General features: G+C 37.8%; 1 protein-coding gene across 1 annotated transcript; it reads left to right on the top strand.

Moving 5' to 3' along the window:
- The first annotated feature begins 644 nt into the window (after positions 1 to 644).
- Positions 645 to 22596, top strand: LOC131285080 (homeobox protein abdominal-B-like). The gene is made up of 8 exons (XM_058313938.1): positions 645 to 660; positions 11175 to 11227; positions 13198 to 13249; positions 17341 to 17787; positions 18024 to 18214; positions 18338 to 18497; positions 22085 to 22296; positions 22402 to 22596. The coding sequence occupies exons 1-8, from the start codon at positions 645 to 647 to the stop codon at positions 22594 to 22596; spliced, it is 1326 nt and encodes a 441-aa protein (XP_058169921.1).
- Positions 22597 to 27640: the final 5044 nt, after the last annotated feature.

The raw sequence follows: 27640 nt of genomic DNA, 5'->3' as shown, positions 1-27640 counted from the left end.
TGCAGTTTGACATACATCGAGTGAATCAATCGATGACAGTGAATAAACTTATGTTTTTGAATTTGAAGATTTTTAAATTCCGAGAACAAAGACAGGATTGTGTCAATTATGCATTGATCGATGTTTAGAAAAATGCGTGCAATTATTGTCATGTTTCAGTTGAAACAGTTTTTACATCATGACAATCATATGAATTACGAACTTCAGGTGTTACATTTCTTAAATGCCAGATAGGAGCATGCAAAAAACAGTTGAAACTCAAAAATGTACAAGCTCAATGAAACAAACAATAATTGTAGGATTGTGATAATAAGCACTCTGTTGTAACCATTTACACATCGTAATAAAATCATAAACCCTTTTTAACTCTCACTTGAAAGTGGCCCACGAAAAGCGCGAAAAGAGTAAAGCTTCAAAGATGTGTAATCTTCACTTCGCAAACCTCCGTTTAAGTGAAACTTTTCGTAAACATCAATGTCCTTTCAGCTAGTTTTCAGTTAATATATTTTGTTGCAGATAAAATGAAAGTGTATACATGTTATCAATTGACAAGAGTGGACTTATGAGAAACATTTGCAGTAAAGAGTATAATTACTCAATTTGACCTGAAATATTGATTGAGCATATAAATCGACAAAGTGAAGATGATCATTAAGAAAGGTAAATATAAACGTTTGAATTTAAACCTTGTTAACTCGATTGCATCATATTACTTGCTGTAAATTTGCGTTTTTATTGGGTTGGTATATTTTTGTTATTGATTTATAGATAATATTGATTTATAGATAAGATATTTTTCGTAAATATTTTTTATTAATCATCAGTGATGGGTTTAACGGTGAACAAAGTAGTTGCTAGTGACCCAAGGGAGTTCGACATTTATGCTGCGTGCAAACAAATACTATTAGTTGATCAACTCATGTATCAATATATAAAAACGCGTTCCAAAGTTCCAATAACTACGGAATGAAGAAAAACGAATTTGTATTCATAGTTCGCTGATTCTCGGCAAAGATGGTTTTAATGATTAACCCGTTCATTCTAAAACTACAATTTGTCTGTGGGATGTTTTGAAAAATCTATTTAAGGCGATATCATTAAATGCTAAATGGTAAAATTATAGCATTGTTAATTATATAGGCAATTAATTGTATACTTTTCGTCACCGTATGTCAGTATTTTTCTTACTGATTGATTTGAAATAGTTAAATGTCTTAAGAGTAGTTAGATCTTTTTGTATAATCCTCAATCACATGTACATAACGCTTTAAAACGAAGGGTGAAAATGATGGCTAAATATTCAGGTTCCTCAGTTAAAAGAGGGAGAAGATGAAATGAAGTAAAGAAGAAGTTTTTAGAAGTATTTTTAAAAACAATTGTATTGAGCTAGTATCGTGATTCGCGTCGGAAGTATTTGGTAGAAGGGCAACAATTAGGCCCACTTTTTTAGTTTTTATCTCACTGTCTGTAGGAAAAAAAGTTTTCGGATGCAGTTGCCAGCATGCCTGGAAACACTTGTATCCTTTGTTCACCTACAAAAAGAGGTCATACTTGCTGTGCCAATAGCCTTGGCATGTAAGCGGCATTTTTGAAAAACTCATCAATAAAAATTAGACGACCTTGAAAATGTGTAACATTTTTTTATGAATACTCGTCCAACGTATGCTTTAAAAAAATCGAACAAGCGGATATCCTTCAAAACATAGAATACGGTTCAGCTCAATCTGTTACCCTTAAGGCAATAAATAGCTAGAAAAGGGGTCACGGAATGTGTTGTCCATTTGACCTCGCACTCTTGTGAGGATAAAGTGATCTGTAAGGTCAAGGCAAGCAACGTACTTTCATGTTAAACAGAAAAAAAGGATTAGTTTATTGTAAAAACAGAAACAGAGCTTAGTTTATTGCAAGTAACCTAGCAAATATATTCTAGTTTACAAATTGTACATTTCGTCTTGAATCCATATGCAAGAGTAGAAGGTAAAATTTTGTTAAGAAGAAAAACATCGAGCATTACCCTTTTTCCATTTTGTTTTGTATTTCTTCTGCGAAACATCGAACATTTGAATTGGGAACGCTTATGGTGCGGTGTTGCACGGCTGGTTCAGGTTCAGTTACGGCATAGCACAGGAAGTAACAGCATCGACTGGTTAAGTCGGGCTCAAGGCAGCGCGCACATCAAAGTGGCCGAAAGATCCACAAAAAATATTGGGAGCTTGCTAAGAGTGTCAACTTTGTATGTGTGAACCATCGTTCATGAGTTTGATTTATTACACACATGTCATAAAATTGTGTTTTAAAAATCGATCGAGCATAGATTGGTATAATCGAGTTTATGTATTCCTTTGGCATTAGAAACTTATTTACGTGAACATCAATAGTGGGATAGGATTAAGTAAAAATATTGTTAAGTTTACATATTTGAATTCTAAAGTATTATACAATTTAACAAAGAGATAAATTAATACCACTATGCTTTGGTAAGAGAAAATTCTAAAATCAATAATGCTCAATAATAAGGCGTTAAACCGATCATCAATCACCATTCTACTCACTTGTGAAGGCATGGGTGCATAATTGGTTGAGTAAATATTTATCAAAAATGTGTGTTTGACTTTATTTACGCAAAGGCCGAAGCTCGGGTTTTTGTTTATCGTGTGATGTTTCCCTTTTTTGTCGGCGGAAACAGCTGTTTTAGAAGAGGTAAACAATCGTTAGCAGGTTAAACATTGTTTGATTAGATGCTCGTTTGCCAGATTTTAAAGCTTTTGTTTGACTTTATTTATGCTTGCTAGAATCTTTTGGCATACACAGTGAAGGACATTTTCACACGAATTTGCATTATTTGAAGAAATAAGTGTACAGGATTGAAATGGCTTAATTAAATAAGAAATATATGAACAATGAGATTATGTTCAAGAAACGTTGACACTTCAGTTGTATTACATTTTCCGTACGTGTCTTGTACTAGTAAAAATACCGTAAACTTTTAAAATGCCTCAGCTGCCGTTACCAAATTTTGCGTCTTGTTTTCCTTTTTTTGAAACATATTTTCATCGAAACCGAAGCTAATATTATACATATAAGGTTGTTGAGCACAATGCACATTTAATATGTTTAGCGAGCATATGTTAGTTATAATTAAGTAGCTAAATTTACCACATACACTGTTTGCATTAATTAATTTAATATAACAGAAATTACATGAAATGTTCCATTATGCATTCTTCCTATACTATTAATTTACCGTTGTGCCAAATAATTCACATGGAAAACCTGGTGAAAAATGTGTGAGGATAGGTATAAATATTTAGTATATAGTTGAGAAAATGTTTATTGTTATTGGCCTAGTGGGGAACATAAATGCCTTGAGTCGAGTGCTTATAGTAGGTATCGAGCAGTTCCTCATACTGGTTCAAAGTTATGCTTTTCATGTTTTAGTAAGGTGTAAAATGAATTGAAATTTTTATTTTTATGAATCAGCCACGCCTTTTAGTACTTTTATAATGAAAGCACGACAAAATTTAAAAAAGTAATTACAAATGACAAATGTGTAGGTGATAATTTCATAGCTATGCACTTTCCTTTAATCTCATAATTGTAGAAAGGATCATTGAGATTTCTCGTTTGTAGAAAATGATAAGGCTATTTTTCCGATATTAAATTTTTCGAATTGAATTGAAAATTATTCAATTATGCAAAAACTCAAGCAGCGTTGGTTAAAAAGAAATGCATAACGCCGTAAAAATGCATGAGACTTTTTATAGCGTGAAGTGAAAGAATGGTAAAGAAAGTTAATTTATATTTCGCAGCGACGCTTGCAATAATGGCCTCCATTTGCTGTGTCGAATGGCATCAAACATGCGCAGTAAAAGAAAAAGTGTTTCATCGAGTATACGCTGCTGTGTGCGTGTATTTTTCTGACGCCATGATACTCAGGTTTTCAGGGGGTGTGGCTTAAGTTTGTGCTTTCTACCTACCATGGGAGAAGGGAGTGGGAAAGAGATAAATAGTTACTTTAAGAAACACCTAAGAGCCGCTTGATGTTGAAGGCGTGGTGCAGGAACGGATAATAAAAAGACAAAGAATAGTAAGTGATATGGAATAAATGCGACCAGTCCTCTGCAAGGAGATGATTGAAATACTTTCTAATATGTGTGTGTAATTTGTTGAGTACAATAAATGTTTAACTGTAAAATCGAATACGTACGCACGCACAATCATTTATTAAGTTAATGCATTTTCATGTTTAACGAACTGCTACAAATAGATATAATTCATGTTTGTTAAACCTTTGACTGGTATTCTATTCTTGAACACTGGTATTCTATGTACATGTCTTACAATATTGTGTAATTAGAAACACAGCAAACCTTTATCGATATCATTGCCGCGTCGTGGATATTTTCTATACTTTTTAAATTAATGCCTTTTCCTAGTAACTTCAGAAATACATATAGTTCGCAATGTAAGATAATATGCATGTGCAATTATTTGATTTTACAATGGTTTTTACTGAGACAAGCTTCTTAGCAATCTTCTTGCGAAGAAGCTAAAGCGCGAAAGTTGAATGTTTGAACTGAACCGTACAAATAGCTAAATGAATTGAATAAATAATCAATCAAATCACATTCTCAGTAAAATTTCTCAACATTTTTCACTCAAGTTTAACTTGTTTTGCAGTTCATGTAAAAATAATATTTCCTCGAAGGAAATATCCTTCCTTTATGAGGTCGTTGTCGTTGGTTAGCTGGTGAGCACTAAAGTTTTCAATCGTTGGTTGATAGGCCTCCTATCGCCCGACCTGAGCATTAAGGCCTTCGATGAGCTGCGTATAGAAGGCGTCCTTATCAACATCACAGCACTCCCAAGGTGCGGGCTGTGCAAATTTTTAATGCTCAGGTTGAAGAAGCGACCACGTATCTTCAACCTACACATCCTGTTGTGATCGGCCACTATCCGATCACACGTTTCCTCATAGCACCCATACAAGGAACGCCGTACCGAGCTCGTGCTTGACTGATCCGTTCTGGTAGATCATGCAATCGCTGCGGTAGCGGCGCTCCGAGACTCCCTTTCAGTGAACCTCTTGAAGTGCTACTATTTGGGTGAGGTAAGAGTCCTGCAGTTCCATGCATCGAGTTTCCAGTTCCGTAGTCCTTTTTCCGTCGCGTAGGTCTGACATGATTGGTCCAAATAAGTTCTTCATTTCGGTATCTTTTCGTTGCGATTGTACAAAGGTTGGCAAGGCCTCTCCCCCCGCCTCTTATCTCGTCGGTGGAACAGTCAGCAAAAGCGGCTACCAGAACGATCGTATGACATAGATCTTCCATTTGTGAACAATGTGGAGAGGAAACCGTTCGGAAAAAAACGGAAAAAGAATTGAAAATACAAAATTCGAAACTACGCTAGTCTAGGCTCACTAGAGGGCGCTTACCTACACCAGCAGAGGGCGCTAGCAGTCAATACACGTATCCGGTTCGACTGGTTCCGGGTCTGTTCGACAGAGGTCGCAAACCGGAAACGTGTGTTGACTGCTAGTGCCCTCTGCCGTGGATTTTTTATTTCTTATTCAAATGTTTTTGGTTTTTTTTCAAATCCACCGAAATTAATGAAAATTTATAAAAATTACACGTTTAACGTGTTCAACGGTACAGCTCTCGTCAGTTGGATGTGTAAAACCCTTCGGTACATTGTAGGTACTTTACTTTTGAGCCCGCTGTTGGAAAATATGTCTCAATACCTTTGAATAGAAGTAGAAGAGAAAAAAAGAAATGACTCTGATTTGATGGAGTAAATGGAGACCTGGTCTACAGCATCTCAAATCGTATGATCCATAATGATTTATGCAGCCCACAAGTACGTAACTTACAATGTTGCACTGTCAGCGAAACATTTTTGTTGTGTTAATCCAACGTTTGATTGTCATTTTGAGCAGCCATGATATCCAACTTCAAATTTACTGATCTCCCTTTTATGAAATTTTATTTATTGGCCATTTGATTATAATTGGTGATATATCGTTACATATATAGCTATAGTGTTGTGATTTGTCCTTAATCTAAATTTGTCTCGAGAAGCAAAGAGGCAAATTAGTCACGTCAAATTAGTCTGCGTAGTCACTACTGTATCCCTCAGTTTGTAGTAACCGAGTAGTAGTGTAGTAACCACACAACCGACCCAAACTCTAACATGGATCGGGCTAGACTGATAAATATGGTTGATCCTATCATGTTTTGCTAGCAGTATATCAAACGATATACTGTCGAAGTCTGCCTTTAGATCTGTGTACATAGTGTTTACCCCTGTCCATGCAGCTAAAAAAATCCGAAACAAATTCGACTAAATTTGTTGAAGTTGACGTTGGGGCATGAACCCATGCTGAGCCAATGTTATGTGGATTTTCAACCTACCGATCAACGCATTATAAACAATTAATTCTAGTAGCTTGGCTATTTCCGGTACTGACGTAACGTAAGTTGTATGTTGTATAGCATTACAGAAGCATGGTACTTGCAGATCGTGAAGTTATCGATCCTAAGCTAATAAATAAGACTACTCAATGTATGCGCTGACAGGGTTGACAATGTGTGTGAGGTGTTTCCTTACATCACAAAATGTCGCGCATTGAAATTATTTAATCATCCACAAAGTAACGAGCAAAAGGCGACCTTCAATCGATCCTACCTATGGTTAATTGGTGAGTTGGACAGATCGCTACCTTTCTACCCGAGCATCCCGTAAGTAGGCCTTCCTACCATGACGGGTTTAAGTTTTCTGTAGGATCTGACTTTTTCAATTAAAATGCGCCCTGCTCGATTATGAAGTCGTAAAATAGGCTTTGTTTCTTCTTAGCGCCTTTTTTCTCATACTCATCTTCGTCTCCTGATTGGGTCGGCCGTCTATAATTCTCCAGAAGGGACACAATTCGGCACACTCTTTTATCTGTGACTAGCCATCCGCAGTTGCCAGATCGAAGAGATAAACGCTGTCAGTGAAGAATATATAAGAAAAAAATGGATGTAGTCAAACCCAAGGATAAATACTACCCGACTACCCGCGGTAGATACATTTGCATTCTCTTAATTAACCCTCAGGCGTATCTATTTTAATGAAGATAGCTAGGCGTGGTAAGCGTAAGTTGGCGTAAGCACTCTTCTCTGGCGTCGTGAGTTCGAATCCCAACCAAGTTCAATTTTCTTCAAACAATTTTGACAAGTTAACGTAAAGAATAATAAAATATAACATCGAGTTGAAAAAAGGCACAGTATTTTGATGATAAAAATTAAAATAAATAATGCTGTGCGGTAGAATGCAACAGAAAGTATTAACATGAACTCCTTCAATGTTATTTGCAAAAATAACAGTATCCACTTGAAACAACCAGTATACAACTATGGATCAATTCTACAATCTTTTTGTGTTTTTTGGAGAAGATGAAAAAGATCACTTTTGGGAAATTATTAAAGAAGCGGTTAGTTTGAAGATCATGGAAATAAATGGACTAGCAAAGAAATCTCTAACACGTTTCTAAAACATGATTACGTACAAAAAAAATCACGTAATACAAGTTTTTATTGGATACATTTAAGTGAATTGTAGTTTTATCTACTAAAAAACACTAATCAACATGTGAGTGGTGAACATGTTGCGTAGTGTATGGTTTTCGGGACTAAACTGGGGACCCTTAATCCGCCACTGCACATACTCTACCCGAGATTTCTTCTTTTGTTGCAATACAAACCCTGATACTGGATTCTGCTTATACCCCTCCCTACTCTATTCGTTGAATGTATTATATTTGCCGAACGGCAACGGAAGATGTTTTACTTGAAACGGGATCATTTCATCTTACCCGAATGGAAACAGGAGGGTTGCTAAGGGAATAAACAGAACATCGGGGCTGACATACTTTGTCTTTCTTGGGCACCATTATGCTCCTCGGAACGGATGGAATACCATTCTGCGACAGAGTTTCGAGCAATACCATAAGTAAAGAGGACCAATCCCCTAGGAATTCGTTTGGAATAACAGGCGCCCTTTCGATAGCTTTCGATTCTATATTTTTGCTAGTGCCAGGATTGCTGTCGATGGTAGAAACGTTGCATGGACAGTTGTGGCACAACCCCATGGCACATTCGTTTGTAATTTCATGGCGATAATTTTTATCAGCAAAAATAAGATTATCGGTTCCGTTGTCGTTGGAGGTTCGTTGTCCTTGGTTGTACGGTCCAATCCCTGCGAGCTCACGGTAGCCATTTTGCACGCAAAGTGGAATGGATAAACTGAAACGAGAACAGCCGGCAACGTGGCAACGCGAGCTCTCTCGCTGGTTCTGTAAGAAACGTTGCTTGTAAGTCTCTCTTTCCCTAACGCCAGTTGTTATGGTGATTTATCACTATTTCTTTAGTGCTTTCACTGATGAAGCGACTATAGCACGTTATGAAAAAGTTAAATGTAAAGATGTATTGAAACATTATTTTTAAACAGAGATTATAAACAGAACTTCTCTTCCAATCCTTTAGTGTTTATCCATAGTTTTGATGTACGGTTATTGCATGCCGCATAAAAATTTAATAAAGATTCTACCTGAGTATGGTATCATTTAATGTTTCTCAATTGTATTTAATACTATAAATTATAGTTTTAAACAGTGGATCGTTTGTTTTGCGTGGTTTTATTGTCAGTCAGTAGCAGGAAGGGTTCCTACTATTTTCACGCTATAAGAAGTACTGTATTTCGGCAAAATAATTTTAATATCTGGGTTCTACTATTCTTCAAAATTATTTCACTGTATGTGCACGTAGTTGAAAAAGTTTTTGTTCAAAAAGTAAAATTCTACAATTGAAAACTTGGCTAAAGGAAACATCAAAACTAATAAAAATAATAAGCTCAAGTCTTACTGGAAGCGAAGACAGATACAAAATCTTCATCGTCGTCAGCGCCATGTTTTCTTATTCATTTTGATTGTGTCATTTGGCTTTGAGGGCAAACTCGCCGCCGTCCCATTACACGCCAACTCGAAAGCCACTTTACCTGACAACTTACACTCGACGAGATACACTCACACGCAGACGCGGTATACATATATACCTCACATCATGTATACATCACATACATCGATGTCTACATACATATTCGTATCGCTGAGGAGCAAACGGTCAAGAGACTGCTATTATTATTCTATAAGTGGTTCAGCAAAAAGGCTTTTCCCAACTGACCGCTGGTTGTTGCAAGCAAATCTGTCGCTTTGATGTTTTTCTGTCTGCCGTGTGTGTTATTATTGCTGATGCTCTTAGTGCTCGTTAAAATGGCAGCAACGAGGTAGAGAAGGCAAAGTTCAAGGCACAAAAGCAGACCCTAACATTTCTTACGATATGCCATCCCGTTGTTCAACGCGGTTGCATATGGAAGGGATGTAGTCGTTGCCATGTGGCGTGAGAGAGTTACTTGTTGGAGATTTCACGTCACGCATAGATTGACCATCGTAGCTCCTGGTAACCGGTACAGTTTAAACAATTTACATCAAATCTCGCCAAGACGTTGCCGACTGACCAGACCATATCATAAAGGCGACTTTCAATACCAAATTGAAGTTAAGATATCATTTGATAAAGGTATTTCATAAACAAAAAGAATAACTACAATATAATTTGAGTTTAATCTAATCACTAACAATTTAATTATGTTTCTTTAATAGCTAGAACTAGGTGGGCAATTGCATGCAATATGCATAGTTTTGATCAATAAAAACAAATGAAACGTTTATACACGAAGTTAAGATTATTTGTGAGTGCTTTATATGGTTTATAGAAGTTTAAATATCACTATACACGCTTTATTTTCATGAAACACGGATCAACTTCATTCATAATATTTACATTTCAAGAGTTTCTTATATCCTCAGTATACGATGTTTTTTACTTTTGTATTTTAAATGTGCAGCAGGGTACTTTGAACGAGAGACACATTTCTGTATTTAGTTTTTGTTAGTTTTGCTTTAGTTTCAAAATATTCAACAAACACGTATTAAGCAAAGGAAACGAACAGCGAGAAAACATAAATCGTTCAAGTACATGACAAACATTGTAAACGATAGCAGCTCCGCTACGCATCTTAATGATGACATTTGGGACCTTTTATGATTTTCTTCTTCGTATTTTTCTTTCTTTTAGCAATAGGAAGGTTACACGGTGCAGGATCAGTTTGAACGTAGAAAAACTGTTGGTGTATTTCGTTTCTTAGGTTTGGTTTTTTGTTTTTTATTCCAACTTGGATGTTGGAACAGCAATTAAAATATGATTCTTTATAAAAATACGACAATATGATAAAAAAAGTTAAGAGTAAACCTGACTTAAATAAGTAACAATTTGTGAATAAAAATGTAGGAAAACAATACAAATTGAGAGTGATATTGATCGCATATGATGCTTACCAACAATACAGTATCTAAAAACGTAGTATCTAGATTGTAAATGTTTTGTTAGTGCAGGAGAATGTTGGGTATCTGGTTGTAAAGGTTTTATTAGTTATCAATGAAAGCAATGTTTTTTGAACAATGGTTATTTGCAAAATAGTTACAACTTAAATAAAACATAAGCAGATTTCCCAAAGAGCAGCTTTTAGTTAAATCGGCAGCTTTCATGTACGCACGGATTGAATTTGGTTATAAAAATGTCAGATCATTGACCGCAATTCACAAGATTATAAACACATCAGCTGCTGTATTCGCTTGTTAACCTCTTGACTGGTCTTTTCTCATAAAAAACAGCATTCAAATCGAATTCTACTGAACGGCACCTTTCAACTGCTCCAATCTGAATCTTTTCTGGCGGTAAGAATGACAACACCAGGCGGCATTCTTTATTCTTTTCAAACCTGCCAGATTGAACGTGTTATCGGATGGGTCCCATTTCGGCGAGTTTCATGTTTGGCCTGTCTTTTGAGTTTATTTACATTGGATTCGCGTTTAGTTGTTTGCGACAAGTATGTGGTTTATTGTGGTGCCTGGAGCTAGTCAAATTGTCTTTTACATTGTTAAAATGATTCCGTACCTTCTGGTTTGAATAAAAACAAATATTACAACATGAAAAAGTCCGCCAATGTGACCATTTTCATTAGTTTAACCTATGACATGCTAACTCCTGCTTTCTTGACGTCTTTTAATTTCGTTGCAGAAAACAATGATAATCACTATCCATCGCTACGAGTGAGTGATCTAATTCGCAAGGTGAGTTGTAAATGCTTCATATTTTTACAGATGCTTCAAAACAGAAAGGGTTCGAATTGTTTGTTTTACCAAATCACAAGGCTTACTTCATCAATGCTCTTAAAACGACACTAGAGAAAGTTTCTAGATTGGAATGTATTGCGCATGATCGTACAACTGTATATCGTGCAAAAGACAATCTCCCTGAACAAAGAATATGAATCAAACGATGTTTACAAGGGGCATGTCTCCTTATAAAGAGTTTAAATTCAAAAACTGTTAGTTGAGCTGTCTCTCAGTGCAATACAAGAAGAGAAGTTGATATCTTGAACTGGTAAACATGGCAGACTGTCGGTTGCGTCCTATTTTAGTCCAGTTTTTTTTATATTCTTCAAATATGAGATGTTGCTACTGAGCAGCGAACAGAAAATGAATCCTACCGAGTCGAATGTAGTAAGGAGGTTGACTGGAGAAATATAAAAGATAAAGAGAGAACGATAGTTGACGGTGATGGCAATCATACCTGCGACTTTCGCAAGAGATAATCAGGAAAGAAAGAAAAAACGAGAGAATGCTAATGAATCAATTAAGATTTTATGGATTTTCTCCTCGATGGCTTGGCCTTTTACTCGATGCAAAGGATGGATCTGCTGAACGATTTCGTCATCTTATTCATTTCAATGTTCTTGCATGATTCTAGTTCCAGCTATTCCATGCCAAACGGAAATGATCTAGAAAATTATAAGTTTATTACTGCCAACCATAGCATTATCATAACGACAAACGAACCGGCCAAGCGATCACAAATCGGTTGCATGTAAGAACCAAACCAACTAGATAGAGACAATCAGAAAGATAGTTGTTTCACTGGTAGCGCTCTATTTTATATAGTACAGAATGCACCCTAGGATGGTTTGTGTTGTTACGAATATGTCGGTTGATAATATATGAACAGAACCGAGTAATTTGGAAAGTTACACTTGCCTGAAATAAAAAAACCCTAAATTCACGTATCACCTGATTGACCAACAGGTTCTGAAACTCTCTCTCGCTCTCTGAACTATTACTGACAAAAGACAGAGCCGTCGGTAAAATACAGGGCCAACTTGTATTGAAAAAAATCATTTAGTATGACAGAAAATAGAATGCTCGATAGAAAAGTGAACATGAGATGTGTTATGTAGTCATGAATGTCTCCTCTTCATATTAGAAATCGTGGTACAGAGGAAATGGAGGACGGTGGTTGATCCACGGGCAGAAAACTGAGACATGCGGAGAATCTCTAAATATTCAAATAAATTATGCCTGCCCTCTCTTTGGATTCTTCAAGCTGGAGTCGAGACAATCGTGGACTCGGCATGGGACGAAATAACAATCCCACTACATTTACCGTCAACATGGCGGCCATTGTCAGCCAGGGCGCGGATACACCATCGCGCACCCAGTCACGTTACACGAGATAAAGAAAGGTCGAACAGAGGGAAAACAAGAGAAGGAAGGAAACAGGTTCGGCTTTAGATTAGAAGACGCAACATGAGGGAAGATACTCTGTAGGTTGAGGCTATGGGCTGGGACAATGACCAAATATTCCTGGATCTCCGTTTTCTTTCCGTTCTTGGGATTGCTGTCAGAGGCATTTCGGAAGGGCGTGGGGGGTAAAAGATTTGTGATATGTCTCAGTCTTGGATTGCCTTCGTTACAAGAATACCGAACAAGCCGAACTACAGAGGTACGACGCACGAAAAACAGACAGTGAGAGTCAACATCATGAAGCAACGGCACCTGGCAGCTGTCAATTAAGTGCTTGTGTGTTGTCGACGCCATTTTGTTCAGCTGCACGTCTGTTTTATCTCAAATATGAGCATACAACTAAAAAGCATCTTCTAGTACTCAGCTTATGGAACTGTTTAGATTGACAAGTTAATCACGCTCCACACCTTTCATTAAGATTGGTTTGGTATTATAATTGCAACATGCTTCTTTCTTTTCAGAACATACCCAACCTAATAGGCCGGAACAGCATTTTAGCCAGTGCTGCTTACGGTAGGTATTTATCATAGTTTCAAAATGATCACTTTATGTAATAGAGAGGTAAATGAATAAATAGTAAACTTTTATAGCACTGCGATTTACTCGTAACTCCCTGGCACACTTGATGAACTTGAAAAGTGTTAAAGGAATCAGGAATTCAGTTCCAGTTGACTAGAAAATATCTTAACGGACATACTTACATTTGGGTTCAACATTTATTGAACCATTGGGTACTATTCTAAGAACGACATTGTGTTTGGAAAATGCTACATTATTACCATCTGTGGAAAGTATGCTTCTGCGAGTGTGGTTATAATCTAATTGCTCATACAATAAATGTTTATCGTGGAATGATGAAAGGAAACAATATGTAGAATTGAAAATCAATAAAATGGTAGGTTCATTAACAAACACATCGAGAAGCTCGGAGTTATAGTAGTTGATAACAGAAATTATATAACATAATGAGATCTGCATCTAGTGTTGATAGTTTATAGCCTTTGTTATTTTGTAAATTGTTTCAATGTTTGATTCAAACATCTGATTGAAGGTAATACGAAGTTATGAAAAAAAAATTATTTATCACAAATGCTTTGATTTTTGCGTATCAAACCGTTGTCGCATAACTTCCATCAGCTGACTGAAACTTTGGTGAATTGAATGATTTATTAGCTGATTATTGCTGTTTGACATTGGTGCGACCCGAAACCCGTCGCGTTCTCTCCCTTGCCATGGTTTGTGGCAATTTCCTGAATGAACACAACCATTTAATGGGATGCTTTTTTGGCACCTTCACACGTTGTTGGCAGTTTTATTGCACTTCTGAAGCGTCCATATGGCCATGCGTGTTCGTAAGATGTCTGGAGATTTGTTCATTGTTTGGTGATTTTTTTCGCATTCCTTGAGATAGATGCTTCTGGAGAAGCGTGTGCCCAGTAAAATACCCAGTACCCAGTACTACCCAGTAAAATTGCTCAGAGTGAAAAATATATATATATATATATATTTTCGTTCCATCATACTGTTATGAAATGGGTTCTAAAACCATTCCAGCAGACGGATTATGCTCCGTTTGTTTTTGTCCTGTGCAAAACTACCAAATAAACAATCGTTATAAAACTAAGCGTTTAACGACCTTGTTCGTCATGTGTTGAAGAAAGGAAAAATAGATAAAAGCACACAGCACATAGCCATACACACGTAACGAAAGACTGTTTACTTTTTCGGTTCTGTAATTGCCAAAAGTTTCTATCGATATACATTGTGACCCACCTTTATTTATGGTTTGTTATTTGACTACAGTATTTTACCTTATTGAGCGCAAATTTGAAAACAATTTATAAACGCGGCAGGAAGGCGGCACCAGATTTTTCTATCTTTTTTCCTTCAATGCTTCAAGATTTGAACTATAATTCTCGCCTAATGGTTGCTACTACATTCATGCCTGAGGTAGTGCGACATGGCAGAGGGTGCGATGAAAGATTTTTTAAATGAAGCGATTCGTTTTTAATGATGATTATTTTATGATTATTGCATTAATTATGGGGCAATGGAGAGCTGCTAAAGCGTTTTGTGGCGACGAGTGCTTTCGTATAGGTGTAATTTTCTTGCTGTTTTGAAGGCACGGAATATGAGGGACTATAAATTATATGACAGTGTGTTGTTTGTCTGTTGTGTGCTTTTATGACCCAAGCCGAAAGCGTGGTTATGGCTGTCTGAGCGCCACAGGTGACACCAGTGAGGACGGCAGGCCCGACACAGAAGCATTTGCACAGCATAAGTCGAATTGCAAACGACCTCGGTATTTTAATTGGCAAGGACGCGCTTTCGCATCCATCGATCAGCCACGTGACGATACATTTGACTGTCCCAATTATTGATTTGGCTCGAGTGTAGGCGGCGAGTCGATATTCGGCGTTTGGTCGCGGAAAAAGTACGCACGCCGAACGAAAGATGGCAGCAGCCAGCGCCCAACGCAACTTGCCGGGTCCGCTGTATTTACAGAACTCAGAGCTGAGCCTGTGTAGGTGGATGTCCCAGTGTGCGTCGAAAGCGCTTTTCGCGGAAGCAGAGAAACTAGAAAGGACGGCCCCAGCGCGCACGCGTCCGCCAACGACCTTTTCGGGCGCACACAACCAGCGGCAAACAGTCGGCCGAATTTCGGCTCGCTCGCTTACTCCTGCACAACGCATGCCTGCTCGGTCGCCTTCTCTACGACCACTTTGGTAAAAGCGCGCACCTTCCCCCTCTTTTCGTTTGCGCTGAAGCGGCATGCCGAGGCCCGTGTCCGTACACGGTTCCGTGTACGTATAGACTGTTAATCTGCTGAGAAGCGGCACACGCGAGAGGAAGCGTAAGAAAAGGCGCCGCGTATTGTTGAAAAATTGTTTTCTTAGCGAAGGAGAGTTGCTGGGGCGTCGAGTGAGAGGCAAGGTCGGATCTTTTCTGGCCTGTGTATGCGAACGCGGCTTCATGTGGATATCCCTTTTCGCTTGCTCCGGCAGTCGTTGTGCAATCGTCTTTTTCTCTCTGAGCATCATTCGTTTTTCGGCTGCGAGATTCGTGCATCGACACGCAAGGGACACACGGCGCTTGCTACGACACCACATAGAGAACGTTCGTTGAAACGCGCGCGAGTGCGGTGTGTTGTGCAAACACGCAGAGTTCTATGATTTTGTTTTCAGTGTAAGGTTGAACTTCTTCAAGTTAAGACGAAAGTCGGCTTTTCTTCGTAGCGCCACGCACACAGTTCACTCGGCGAGGTTAAGGGGCGCATTTTGGGAGCGAGTCGAAACGTACGGGAGTGTTGCGACGAGTGTGAACGGTGGACGGCGCGTGTACGTTGAAACGATCGACCGTTGGACGAGTGGAGAGTCGCGGCTAGGCGCGGGATGGCCATCAACACCCACTGCTACGGAAGGAAAACTGATTAGAAGATCGGTCGTGCTTGGCTATTTGATGGATAACTTAGTGCGCGTTTTGCGAGGATAGCAAGGTCCTGTCGGGATTCGCTGGGTTTGGCAGTGTTGCCGTTTTATAGCCCTCGGCGGGTACCGGGTGTCTACTGATAGGCGGGAAATTTGCGAATACCCAGCATACTTTGCTCGCGGTGATTTCGAAAATTAAAATTGTGTCAAACAGCGGCCAGCGTTGTGAACAAGAGAAGCCCCAACCGACTTATGAATTCAGCACCCTAACAGGCTGGTTGTTGGTTAGTGTTGGATAGAGTGCTCTTCACGTGGCCGAGTGTTATCGGGTTTCGAAGCTACTGAAATCAACTTTGCAGAAGAAAATTATCGTGGTCGTTCCGTCAGTATTAGCCCTACGATTGTGTTTGCAATACACGATTTGCAACTGTTAAAGTGCGATTCAAGTACGAACCAAAGACTAATTAAAACTAATTAAAACTTCATATCAGCTCTGGTTGTTGAGAATGGATTGAAGTGATATTTCAAGTACACTGCTTTTGTGAACCGAAATTCAACTACTTTTTCATGAGTTTACTTTGCTCCCTATTTGAGCGGTTTGTGGAGCGAAGCAAAAGAGTATTGATAAAAGTGACAAAACAATCTCGGTTGTTGGCTATCATAACTCCCCACACAACCCACGAGCTGGCAGATAATGAGCATCAGTTTCGAGCGTTAAGGTACTCTAACTGGTGTGACTATAGTGTGGTGTAATTTTAATTTGTTTGTGAAAATAAGCCTAACGGTAGTTGGTTTCTAGATTAGTTCTTGTGCCCGAAAAAAAAATCTAGTCCTGATCGTGGTAAAACAGATGACAGTCGTCGGTGCCTCGGTGCATAAAGTTACCTGTTGTAAATTGCAGTGCTGCGAAAATAACTAATTATTCGAAAGAGTGTATCCAAGGTCTCGAGCAGTAGTTACACCGGACTGTCCGTGGGTTGTTCTCGCTAAGACCGTGTACATTTGTGTTCTTTGTGAGCGATCGCAGCATTGTGGATCGTTTCTTATAACTTTTTTGTCCATACCGTCCTTACAAAACCGCAAAAATTACGATCACTCTGCTAAACCACCACCATCCTCACCACACCTCTGACCTGGCGTGCGCAATATACCACGATCCCCACGATGTCACGGCAGGGTCACACGCTGCTGCCGGGGCCTGGTGGGGGCAGCACTCCCATCCGGTGCACACGGTCGGTGCGGCAATGTATGGCGAGGATACAACGGGTGGACACACAGGTGTCGGAAGTCGCAGTCCTCCATCCTCCCTACACAACGCAGCCAGCCACAACAGTTCAGGCAACCATATCGTGCAACAACAGCAGCAACAGCAGCAACAGCAACAACAACAGCAAGTTGCCGCAGCCGCTGCCGCTGCGGCCGCAGCTGCCGCGGTGCAACAGCAGCAACAGCAGCAGGTGCAAGCACAACAACCTACTGCGGCTCAGCAGACACCTAACTCTTCCTCATCGACTACCGCTCAGCAACAGAGCAGTGCTGGATCTGGGGTGTCTGTACAGTCGCAAATTGTTCCTCCATCCGCAGCCAGTGAATCGCCGGGAAGTGTAAGCTCACAACCATCAGGTAATTGGGAAAATTGATTCATCCTCCCTTTCCACTGTTCACGTTTCCGATCCTCCATATGCATCCCTTATTAGAGTATTCACATAAAATAATGTTTAAGCACTTGTGATAGCTTCTGTTGTTTGTACGTTTGTTTCTATTTGTATTCTTTTTTTCTTATGTTTCTACTTTCGTTCTTTCAATCCCGCAATCCTTGAACTGTGCTCAACCAATGCGTGTAAATCCATTAATGATAGGTCCTATTCATATACCAGCAAAACGTCCTCCCGCGTTCGATCCAGATACCCGACTGAGGCACTCGTATCCGTGGGGCTACGATTCGGCAGCTGACTCCGCATACCATGCACAGTATCCCCCGTACGCGCTCGCGACCGACATCAAACCAATGTATTATCCGAGCTATCCAACCGATGCCAATTTCCAACCAGTAAGTGGACAACCTGTCAATGACAATTTTTGAGGAGCCAAGTTTGACAGAGGTGATGCTCGTACCGTGCGCTACAGTGAATGTTTTCGGTTTCTTTTTCGTTGTATTTTTTACGTCCCGTAGCATCACTACTATCCAAAGTATGAAACGGACGCCTACATTGCAGCATCCACCGAGAGATCCCGTGGGGTTACAGGGGATCCCCCCTCGCTGCAGTCTAGTTATGAATCATACAACTCGTCGGGACTGCGATCATACCCTGGCGAAACATATCCTAATCCTGGTAAGTAAGATGAGCAACTTTATTCATTCATTTGATGTACGATAATTTCGAAGTCATAATACATGACTTTTAAGATTATGGAAAGAAGCTAGAATTAGAATGAAAATACAGTAGACTCCCGATTTACAATGGCCATAAATACATATTTTTCATGTTTAGTTACACGATCGTTCAGTGGTTCGGGTAAGAAGAAAGCTATTCTCGCAACAAACAGTTCAATCAAATGTCAGAAGACCGGCGACAATTGGCTTTGCTATCTAAAAATTTGGAGAATTATTTGGTAAAAAACATAAACTGTTAAACCATGAATTACGCAATTAGTTCTTATTTAAAAAACGTTTGAACAAACGCTTTAAAATTGAAACTCTACTGTTTTTCTGATAGTTGTATATTAAATTTGGCCTTGTATTGTATAAAAAATTTCACGGTAAATTGTCAGATAGGTGGAAACATTTTTGGCTTCAAATACCATAAAGGTCCCTAAAAAAAGAGGTTTTGATTTTTTTCAAAACCAAACCCTCAAGGCTACTTGAACCAATTTCGGCATCGGAGCGTTTTGTGAGCTTTAAACAACATTTTTCTCTCCTGAGAAGACCTGCGCAATTGTACCTTTAGCTGTATGGCTGTCGTCAGCTGAAGGGCTACTTTAATAGCATTGGTTTTTCTCTCACGAAGTATAAACGTGTCGAAGCGGGAGAATTGACTAATATTTTTATTTACTCTAAGCGTGTGAGTTCATTGATTTGGGTCCAAATATTAGTCGTCTGGTTTATAACCGGAGGGTGTCGTGAGTAACAGCAATGCTTTGTTTATTAAGTTTTCAATCCCATCGGGCGTTCACTTTCCTTCATTGTGTTTTCAGCGAAAGCCATGCCTCACATCGATTGAAAGGCAGAAGGAACAGAAAATGGAGGACAAATTGCGTTGGTTATTTTTTATAGACTTCCGAAAAACTGTGTCTAATCGAACTTATACCTAGTTGCTTGAAGGTGACTGCTTGGTTGGAAGGTCTGTGAGGATGTTTTTGTTTATATACGAACTTGTAAACTATCCCTTGTAGCGTTGTGGTAACAGGTTCCGGCATGCATGTCTTTTGTGGGTTTGTTTACGTAGAATATCCGCGGGGCCTGGCGTTTGTCCGTAAATTGCTATTCTGGGATTAGCTTTTACTTCAGAAAATATCCTTCCTGTTCAATTGATGCCAATACAGGTCAACAAAGGCTGTAGTTTGATTAGGTTTTAGAATTTTTTTTATTCGTTCTGGTGCGGACGTTATTTATTCATTTCTTTAAGGTTATTTCTCTATGCGCGTATAATGGGACAACAAAAATGATTGTTTTTGTCACTGCAAATTGTACATCTCGAATATTAGTCGCCATGCAAAATGTTGTAGATATATTTTTAGTGAGTGAAGAAATTGTGCAGAATGTGATGGTATCTCGAAGATTGTTATTTTATTATTTAAACCTTCAAATCTTCAACTAAGCATAGCTAACTAATTGTTTGCATAACATATAAGTGAAAACAAATTTTCAAAAATAAAATTTCATTCTTCTTCGCTTCAACTTTACTATATATACAAAGTTAATTGTGTTTTGTCCTCAATGTTCTTGAAGGATTGCTCACTAGCTCAAAATATGATTGAAGTACTAGGTTGAAAACCGGTTTAGGTTTTGTACTCATTATTTGTTACATAATATGAGCTACAAACTAGGCCCGCTAAGTAATAATCGATTGTTTTCGAAAGCACAGTTTTGTATTTGAACTTGTAGTAAATTACCAAAGAAGCTCAAATATGTGAAATAGTAAAATAAATATAACCATCAATAAACCAATCATAAAATCCCCATTTTCACCGCCTCTGGAAATTATGTTTGTTGAGATCACTACTGCTAATTCATTGTCTGGGAATAATGATGATGATGGTGATAATCATGATGGTGCTAATGGAGGTAGTTAGGGAAAACTCATTTTATGGATATAATAAATTTTTACGGTTTTGAGTGTTTATAAATCTATAAAACTCGTAATACACCTGTTGAAGAGGTTTGAATGTTATAAATCAATTATTCGTTTTTATTTCCATTGTATCTATTGTTTTTTTAGAAAGGATTTGGTCGTTAAATAATGTTTATTGGAAGCATAAAATGACCAGGCATGTAATAAGGCTTAATTTTGACAATTTTATCAAACTTAGAGTGTCAATAGCCGCGACCGCCGAGCGGTAGCGCCGTTTAGAAAATCGGCCCATGAGCGCCGGGGCTCACCACCTCGACGGCGTGGGTTCGAATCCCAACCGAGACCGGACCCTCCCCTGTACGAGAGGACTGACTATCCACGTACAACAGGGAAACAAGTCTCGTAAGCCCTTAACGGGCAGGCATGACCGAAGAGGTCGTTACGCCAAGAAGAAGAAGTAGTGTCAATAGCACTGTACCTAGTTCTGATAAACTTGGCTTTTTAAGCGAGAATTCGAACTCACGCCATCGAGGTGGTGTCTCAGCACTAGTGGCCTAATGTTGTAATGGCCGATGTTACGGCACTGCTGTCACGGACCTTTATGACAAATGACTCTTCTACAACATGCAGCTCATCTTTGCTAAAATACAGAAGAAATCTTTTGTGGTTTTTGTTTACAATTTTCCAGTATTAACCATAATATTTGTCGTGTAAAGACTTGATGGCTCCTATGTTGTTTAATCTAGGTAAGATCTACTTGCCCCTGTGGGTAGCACGTGTATCGTAAAGATTCTTAAGTGCTAATAAATCATCTTACATGCTTCAGAACAAACAGTTGAGTAAAAATCGTTTAAAATCATGACTTGCGTTTCTTATAGTTATGTGAGTGCAAGACCATTTAGTACCGAGAAATGACCAGCAGATAAAAATTGTGCTCCATAATAAAATGTGACTGACGTTGCATGTACCTTCGTGTATACAAGATTAGAAAAAAGTAAAATCATTGTAGAAGAAAAAAAATTGTCATATAAGCAACCTCTTTGTTTTGATGATATTTTATTTGTCAGTGTTGTTTAGGCGTTCGTTACTGCGATGTTGGTTTACTTTGGTTTACATTAAAAAAGTTGACTTGCGGTCGTATGAAAGGTATCCGACATTTTCGTTTTTATACGTTTTATGAGCTTCAAAAATTCGGATATTCTGTTCTGTGGATATAGATTAAGCCCTCGACTAGAAAGACTAGCCGTGCTTGTGTGAACAGATCTATGAGTATTCCCCACGCAGAGTTAGTTAGTTTGGTCAAATAAAAAATAAGAAGAACCTGCCCTGCAGCCAGACAGAATTTCAATTCGTTATCTAATTCAGTATATGGCTTATTATATTCTGCTTGGGAAGAAAGGATGAGTCCCGTTAAGAGATATATAGCATGAAAAGTCATATTTACACACACATATATAAATAAATATTATATATATATATATAAATATATATATATATATAAACAGGCATACACAATTTCTGTTACGGTGTATCCTGTTTTTTTTTGTTAATATTTTGATGATTTTATTTCAACGTTTTCACTGTTTTGATTATTATCATCGTTATCTCAATATCGATCTAATTTACAGGTTCCAGTTTGTCGGTCGGCGTCACTGGTGTCGGTTCATGTACACCTTCAAATCCGTTGGAGTGGACAGGCAATGTGACAGTCCGAAAAAAGCGAAAACCCTATTCCAAGTTCCAGACACTTGAACTGGAGAAGGAGTTCCTCTTTAACGCTTATGTTTCCAAGCAGAAACGATGGGAACTTGCTCGAAATCTCAACCTCACTGAACGACAGGTACGTCTTTCCTAAATTCAATGCTGCGTTAGTCGTTGTCATTAATTTGCTTTCTCTCTTTTGTTGTGTGCTCCTAAAATTGTGCGTTCATTATGCGGTGGGCAGGTTAAGATTTGGTTCCAAAACCGACGGATGAAGAACAAGAAAAATAGCCAGCGGCAATCAGCACAAGCAAGTAGTGGCAGCAGCAACAACAGTTCCAGTCACAGCCATTCTCAGGCGCAGAGCCATCACAACCCGCATCACCTGGGCCTAGGGTTAGGCATGTCAGCGCTTCACGGTGCAAAAATGCATCAGTGACCTTTGGAGCAACAGTCACAGTCACCACAATTATCACAACAGCCACAGCCTCAACAGGCCCAACTCCAACAGCAGCAACAGTCTCAAACCATTCAGCAACCGCAATCCCACCATCCGCATCATCATCATCCGCAGTCGCTCCATCCACAGACGCAACCATCGCAGCATATACAAACTGTGCATTCTCATCATCTTAATCTTCCACCACATCAGCCTGAGGACGATGACCAGCTGAAGGTAGAACTGTGTGATGTCCCTACTGCACCAATGTGCAGTCACATTCCTCATCCGCACCTTGTGAACTATCATCAGCACTGATAAGAGATTGGGTTCTGTGATCGGTGCTCACGGGACCGGTAGCTCAATATGATGACGAACAGCTCTGCTTGGTGTAGTGGTAACGCTAATACGTAAAAGAAAAACATGTTTTGAAAAAAATTAAACAATCGTATCAATCGGATTTTGTGGGATGCGTGATGGAAGATTTGCTATATTTTCCGAAAGGTTCTTCACCGGTTCTATGTGGTTGACTGCGCATGTGTTAGAACTGTGCGTGAGTAATCATAAACGATGCTAAATGAAAAATGTAAATAGAATAACAATATTTATAAGTCGTGTAGCCAGTGAGACAGCCTATAAAAACTAGAAAAAGAGGTTAAGTCGTAACATTGAATAATACCAGAATGTCAAATAGTCCATTACAATCCATGGCTCGTAGTTTGCAAAAAGATGACAAGAGACAAAAATAAAAACAAAATTCTGAAAATTTGCAAAATGAACGCTGAACATTCAAACTCACACGTGAAGAGACACACAAACGTAAATTATAAAATAATATCAAATATTTGTGAGGGAAATGGAGATAAATGTATTATAAGGCTCACAACAGGGCGCGTTAATTGTAGTTATAGGATTCAGTAAATTAGTAAAACGTAGTGAATTCAAATCTCCAAATAATTTAAACCAAACTTCCTTCCCTACCTACAGAATACTAATTTATTTCCATTGCACAACGTGACGAAGCAGCATGTGAAAATCGAAAACAATCTACTAAAATAGAGTCAATATCATCGAACAATTAACTTACACGATATTAATCATGACATGGTGGATGAATACTGAATCGAATTAAACTTAGATATGTGGTTATTCTTATCAAATAATCATGTCAGTAAAATCGAGGTAGTAAAAGTGTTTCTGTGAATTTCATTCACTCTATTCTGTCGCCGCTAAAACAGTTTCTTCCATCCAAAATAAGAAAAACATAAAAAAACTCAAAAAAATTACATACACAAAACAACAAAGAAAAGAAATTAAATCAGATGGTGTTTTTTCATGAAGTTATGTAAAAATACATGAATGAGATAACTTTCAGTCAGAAAATGAGTGTAGATATAAACCGATGTCCAATATATATGAAAAAGACAGAGAGAAAAAAGAAAGAAGAGAAATTAAACAAAAAAAAAATGAGCAGAAGGAGTGAAAAATAATCAGTTACCTTAAACGATGAATGCTACGACACTGGAGATCATAATTACTTCTTTATTGTGTCTTCACTGTCAAGCGGATACCATTCACTTATTTTTGTTATTTGCTCATTAGGTTCTCTTCGTGTTCGAATACCTTCGAGATCGTGCTTAAGGTCTTGTATTAGTTTTATAATATGAGTGAGTATGAGTCCGATCTATTTGCACGTTGAAATACCAAGGAAGGATCAACAAAATCCACAAACAGAAATCTTGCTTGTATTGTTTAGAAGTCTCGGATTTTAAACATTTTATCCATTTCTTGCATAACTTTTATTGAACGCAATAATGTAATTTGCTTAATATTGTAGACTGATTTACTGTTTATAGAAAACGGATGAAAAATCGTGAAAAATTAAAAAAATTAATTGAATGATATGTTTTTATGCATATTTCGTTTGGATTTTTGATGTATTTTTGATTTGTTTCAAAACAAAACATACGTGTCTCAACTTCCACGTCTATTTGATTGGCGCCTTCTTAAGAAAACTTGTTGTTTGCTCAATCTCGAGGCGATAGTTTTGTTGTTTTATTTTCCTTGTATACTAAGAATTCTATGTATCAAAAAGCATTTCATTTGAAAAAACTACAGATAGGCAAAGAGTGATAGACATAATAAGTTAAAAATAAGATATTGATACTGTAATAGAAAATAAATCGAAAACTCTGTCCTTCCTTAAGTAGGATGACAAAAAATCGAATCTGATCCGGGATGATTGCAAGTCACTAATAACGCTTTTCTTTCGTGGTTATTTTATATATTAAATAATCTTTTTTGTATAGTTTTGCTACTTTTCCTGTACCATGGCTTCTATGAGTGATGGTTACAATAATTGAATAATTGGGATGGAATTATTCTGTTTTGTACACTTAATACACATGGTATTTTGTGGCATAAGGAATGCTATCTATTGACCACCTTTGGTGAGATATTCATATGGAAACTTTTATACTTTAATAACTAGCTTTTAATGGAGCAAAAGATAGCAAGAAATAACTAAATCTTGATACAGTACATAAAGAATAATAAGTTTTGTTTTGTGGTCCTCTACTCAAAGAATGGTTACACAAATCTCTAAACAAGATGGAAGAATTTTTGAAAGACACCTTTTATCTATTTATCATCAAACTTAAAAAAAAGATGTGATTGCAGCTCGATAAAAATTAAGAAAACGAACATGAAATTAGTGAAGCAGTACCCTTTAATTGGATTACTTTATGAAATCTTGCTACCAAGAAATAAAATTACAATGATGATACAAGCGCTGTCTTTGATTTTTAACAAGATATTTGTTAACTGAACTGAAAACATCTTTAAGATTATGCTACTAATGTATCAATGGAAAGTTTTATTTGAGCACAAGTTTCCATTGAATTTCTAAATATTAAACGAAACCTCTCAATCGAATTTCTTTATAAAAGTGAAATAGTGGGATAATTATACATGTGACGTTGTTTTTTTGCAGCATAATCCATCGTGAAATACATAAATCATCTAGGGATTGATTTTGAGCCAATTTTCACTGCACGATTAATCTTTAGTTTGAGATATGATATGTCTGTTTTGAATGTACATATTGAGTGAAAAGTACAGTAACAAGTGTAATGTATTGGTTTGTACGTTACATATTTCTGTGTTTGATGTCAATTTCAGTTAAGTTTTGAATTTTGGTACAGCATGAACATGTTGTGAACCTTAAAAAAACAGAAAGTAAGGCAAGTTGTACAGGCAACTTATAGGGTAATCATAAACATAGATTTGGAAACATGTTTGTAGAGCGATGGAATGGGATAAAAGCATACAAATCTATGTGCATGGAGAAGGTAACAATTGCGATAGAAAAATAACTTTAATCCTAAGATATGTGAGGTAGAAACATTTGAAAGAGACAAAAGCATCGTTGTAAAATCGAACTAAAAAATCGATGCGAACCAGTATGATGCAACACTTATTAGGCTACTCCAAAATTGATCTACACATCTTTTATCCACTGTAATTAATAATTACTATTAGTATTACAATTTCAAAATAAACGTATTAATATATTAAATGAACAAAAATATGAAAATATTGAAATTAAATTTTTTTATTGTTTGATAACAAAACGAAAAAAACTATTGATGTACAGCATGTAAGTATGGAAACTTTTTTGACAAAAATTTCGTCGAAATTTTTCTGGAAATAACTCAATTATTTTCAGCGTAATCTTAATTTGCGCCAACAATGCCACAAGAGCTAATCGGCCTCGGTTCCAGTTTTCCAGTTCCTGGCGTGCAACGGTAGCACTTTGACGTCCGTACAATTCATGGTGTCACAACGTTTTTCGACCGGCTTGTTTGCTCCAGTTTCTCCGCATCTGGCCGCCCTGTTCATGCCCTCTCTTTTGTTAGAGAATCGTTTCTATATTAGAATAAACGTACGTACGGCAAAACGCCCTGCGAAGTTTAAAACATTTAATTTGATGTTTGTTTACATCCAGTATAATGTGGCAGGTGTCAGGTGACAGCGGTGACAGTACACCAAAACGATGTGGTCGGATGAAAACCGATACGGCTTTAGGACTCCGTATGGGGTCTCCGGACGGCAAAGTGTTAGTATGAAATAATTTTCCATTATTTATTATACTTTTGAAGATAGTAGCAATTATAAGATATAAGTATGTTGCGATTTTGCGATATTTTTCTCGTAACATTTCATGATACACCATGAAATCTATTATAATAAAGGACACTAAATTATTTATTTCAACATGCTTACCCCCGTGACACTTGCCATTGCTACATAAGCTATAGTGCTTACACGCATCTTACGTTACGCACAAAATTCTCTTATTTTAATGATTCCGCCATGATAGCGCCTAACGATTCTTCTTCTTCTTCTTGGCGTAACGACCTCTTGGTCATGCCTGCCCGTTAAGGGCTTACGAGACTTGATTCCCTGTTGTACGTGGATAGTCAGTCCTCTCGTACAGGGGAGGGTCCGGTCTCGGTTGGGATTCGAACCCACGCCGTCGAGGTGGTGAGCCTAGCGGTTCTTCGCCTCATTTCTATTCTTCATGTTGCATGAACAAACCCTCTGCATGTCCCGTCGTCTGATTGCCAAATTTATTGTTATTCCTGGATGACTTTTGACTTTCAACTTCTCAAATTAAAGAAACTTTTTGATCTAAACAAACAAATAGCTTACGGCACAAACCCTCATTGCTTCCGATTCGTGTCAATTCCATTTATTACAGTTCTAAATAATTGATGTATGTATGTTTTTGTTTTAACAGATTGGTTAGAGGATTCTTGAATATTAGCAAAGTCTACTTGAAAATCTTAAACTTTGTGTGATGCATAAATAATAAACATATCATAAATTATCGCCAGACTGTTATTCCAGAATGTGGAATTAAGTAAATGCGATTCCACTTTGTGAAAAATAAACATTTCAATGAAATCAAACAAAATATTGAAGAGGAAAACAAATTAAAAATTTTTCAAACAAATAATTTATGAACATAATTCAAGAGTGC

The sequence above is a fragment of the Anopheles ziemanni genome, chromosome 3, assembly GCF_943734765.1.
Source record: "Anopheles ziemanni chromosome 3, idAnoZiCoDA_A2_x.2, whole genome shotgun sequence".
NCBI classification, from domain to species: Eukaryota; Metazoa; Arthropoda; class Insecta; order Diptera; family Culicidae; genus Anopheles; species Anopheles ziemanni.
Note: the sequence above shows the minus strand (reverse complement) of the source record. Positions and strands in the feature narration are given on the sequence as shown.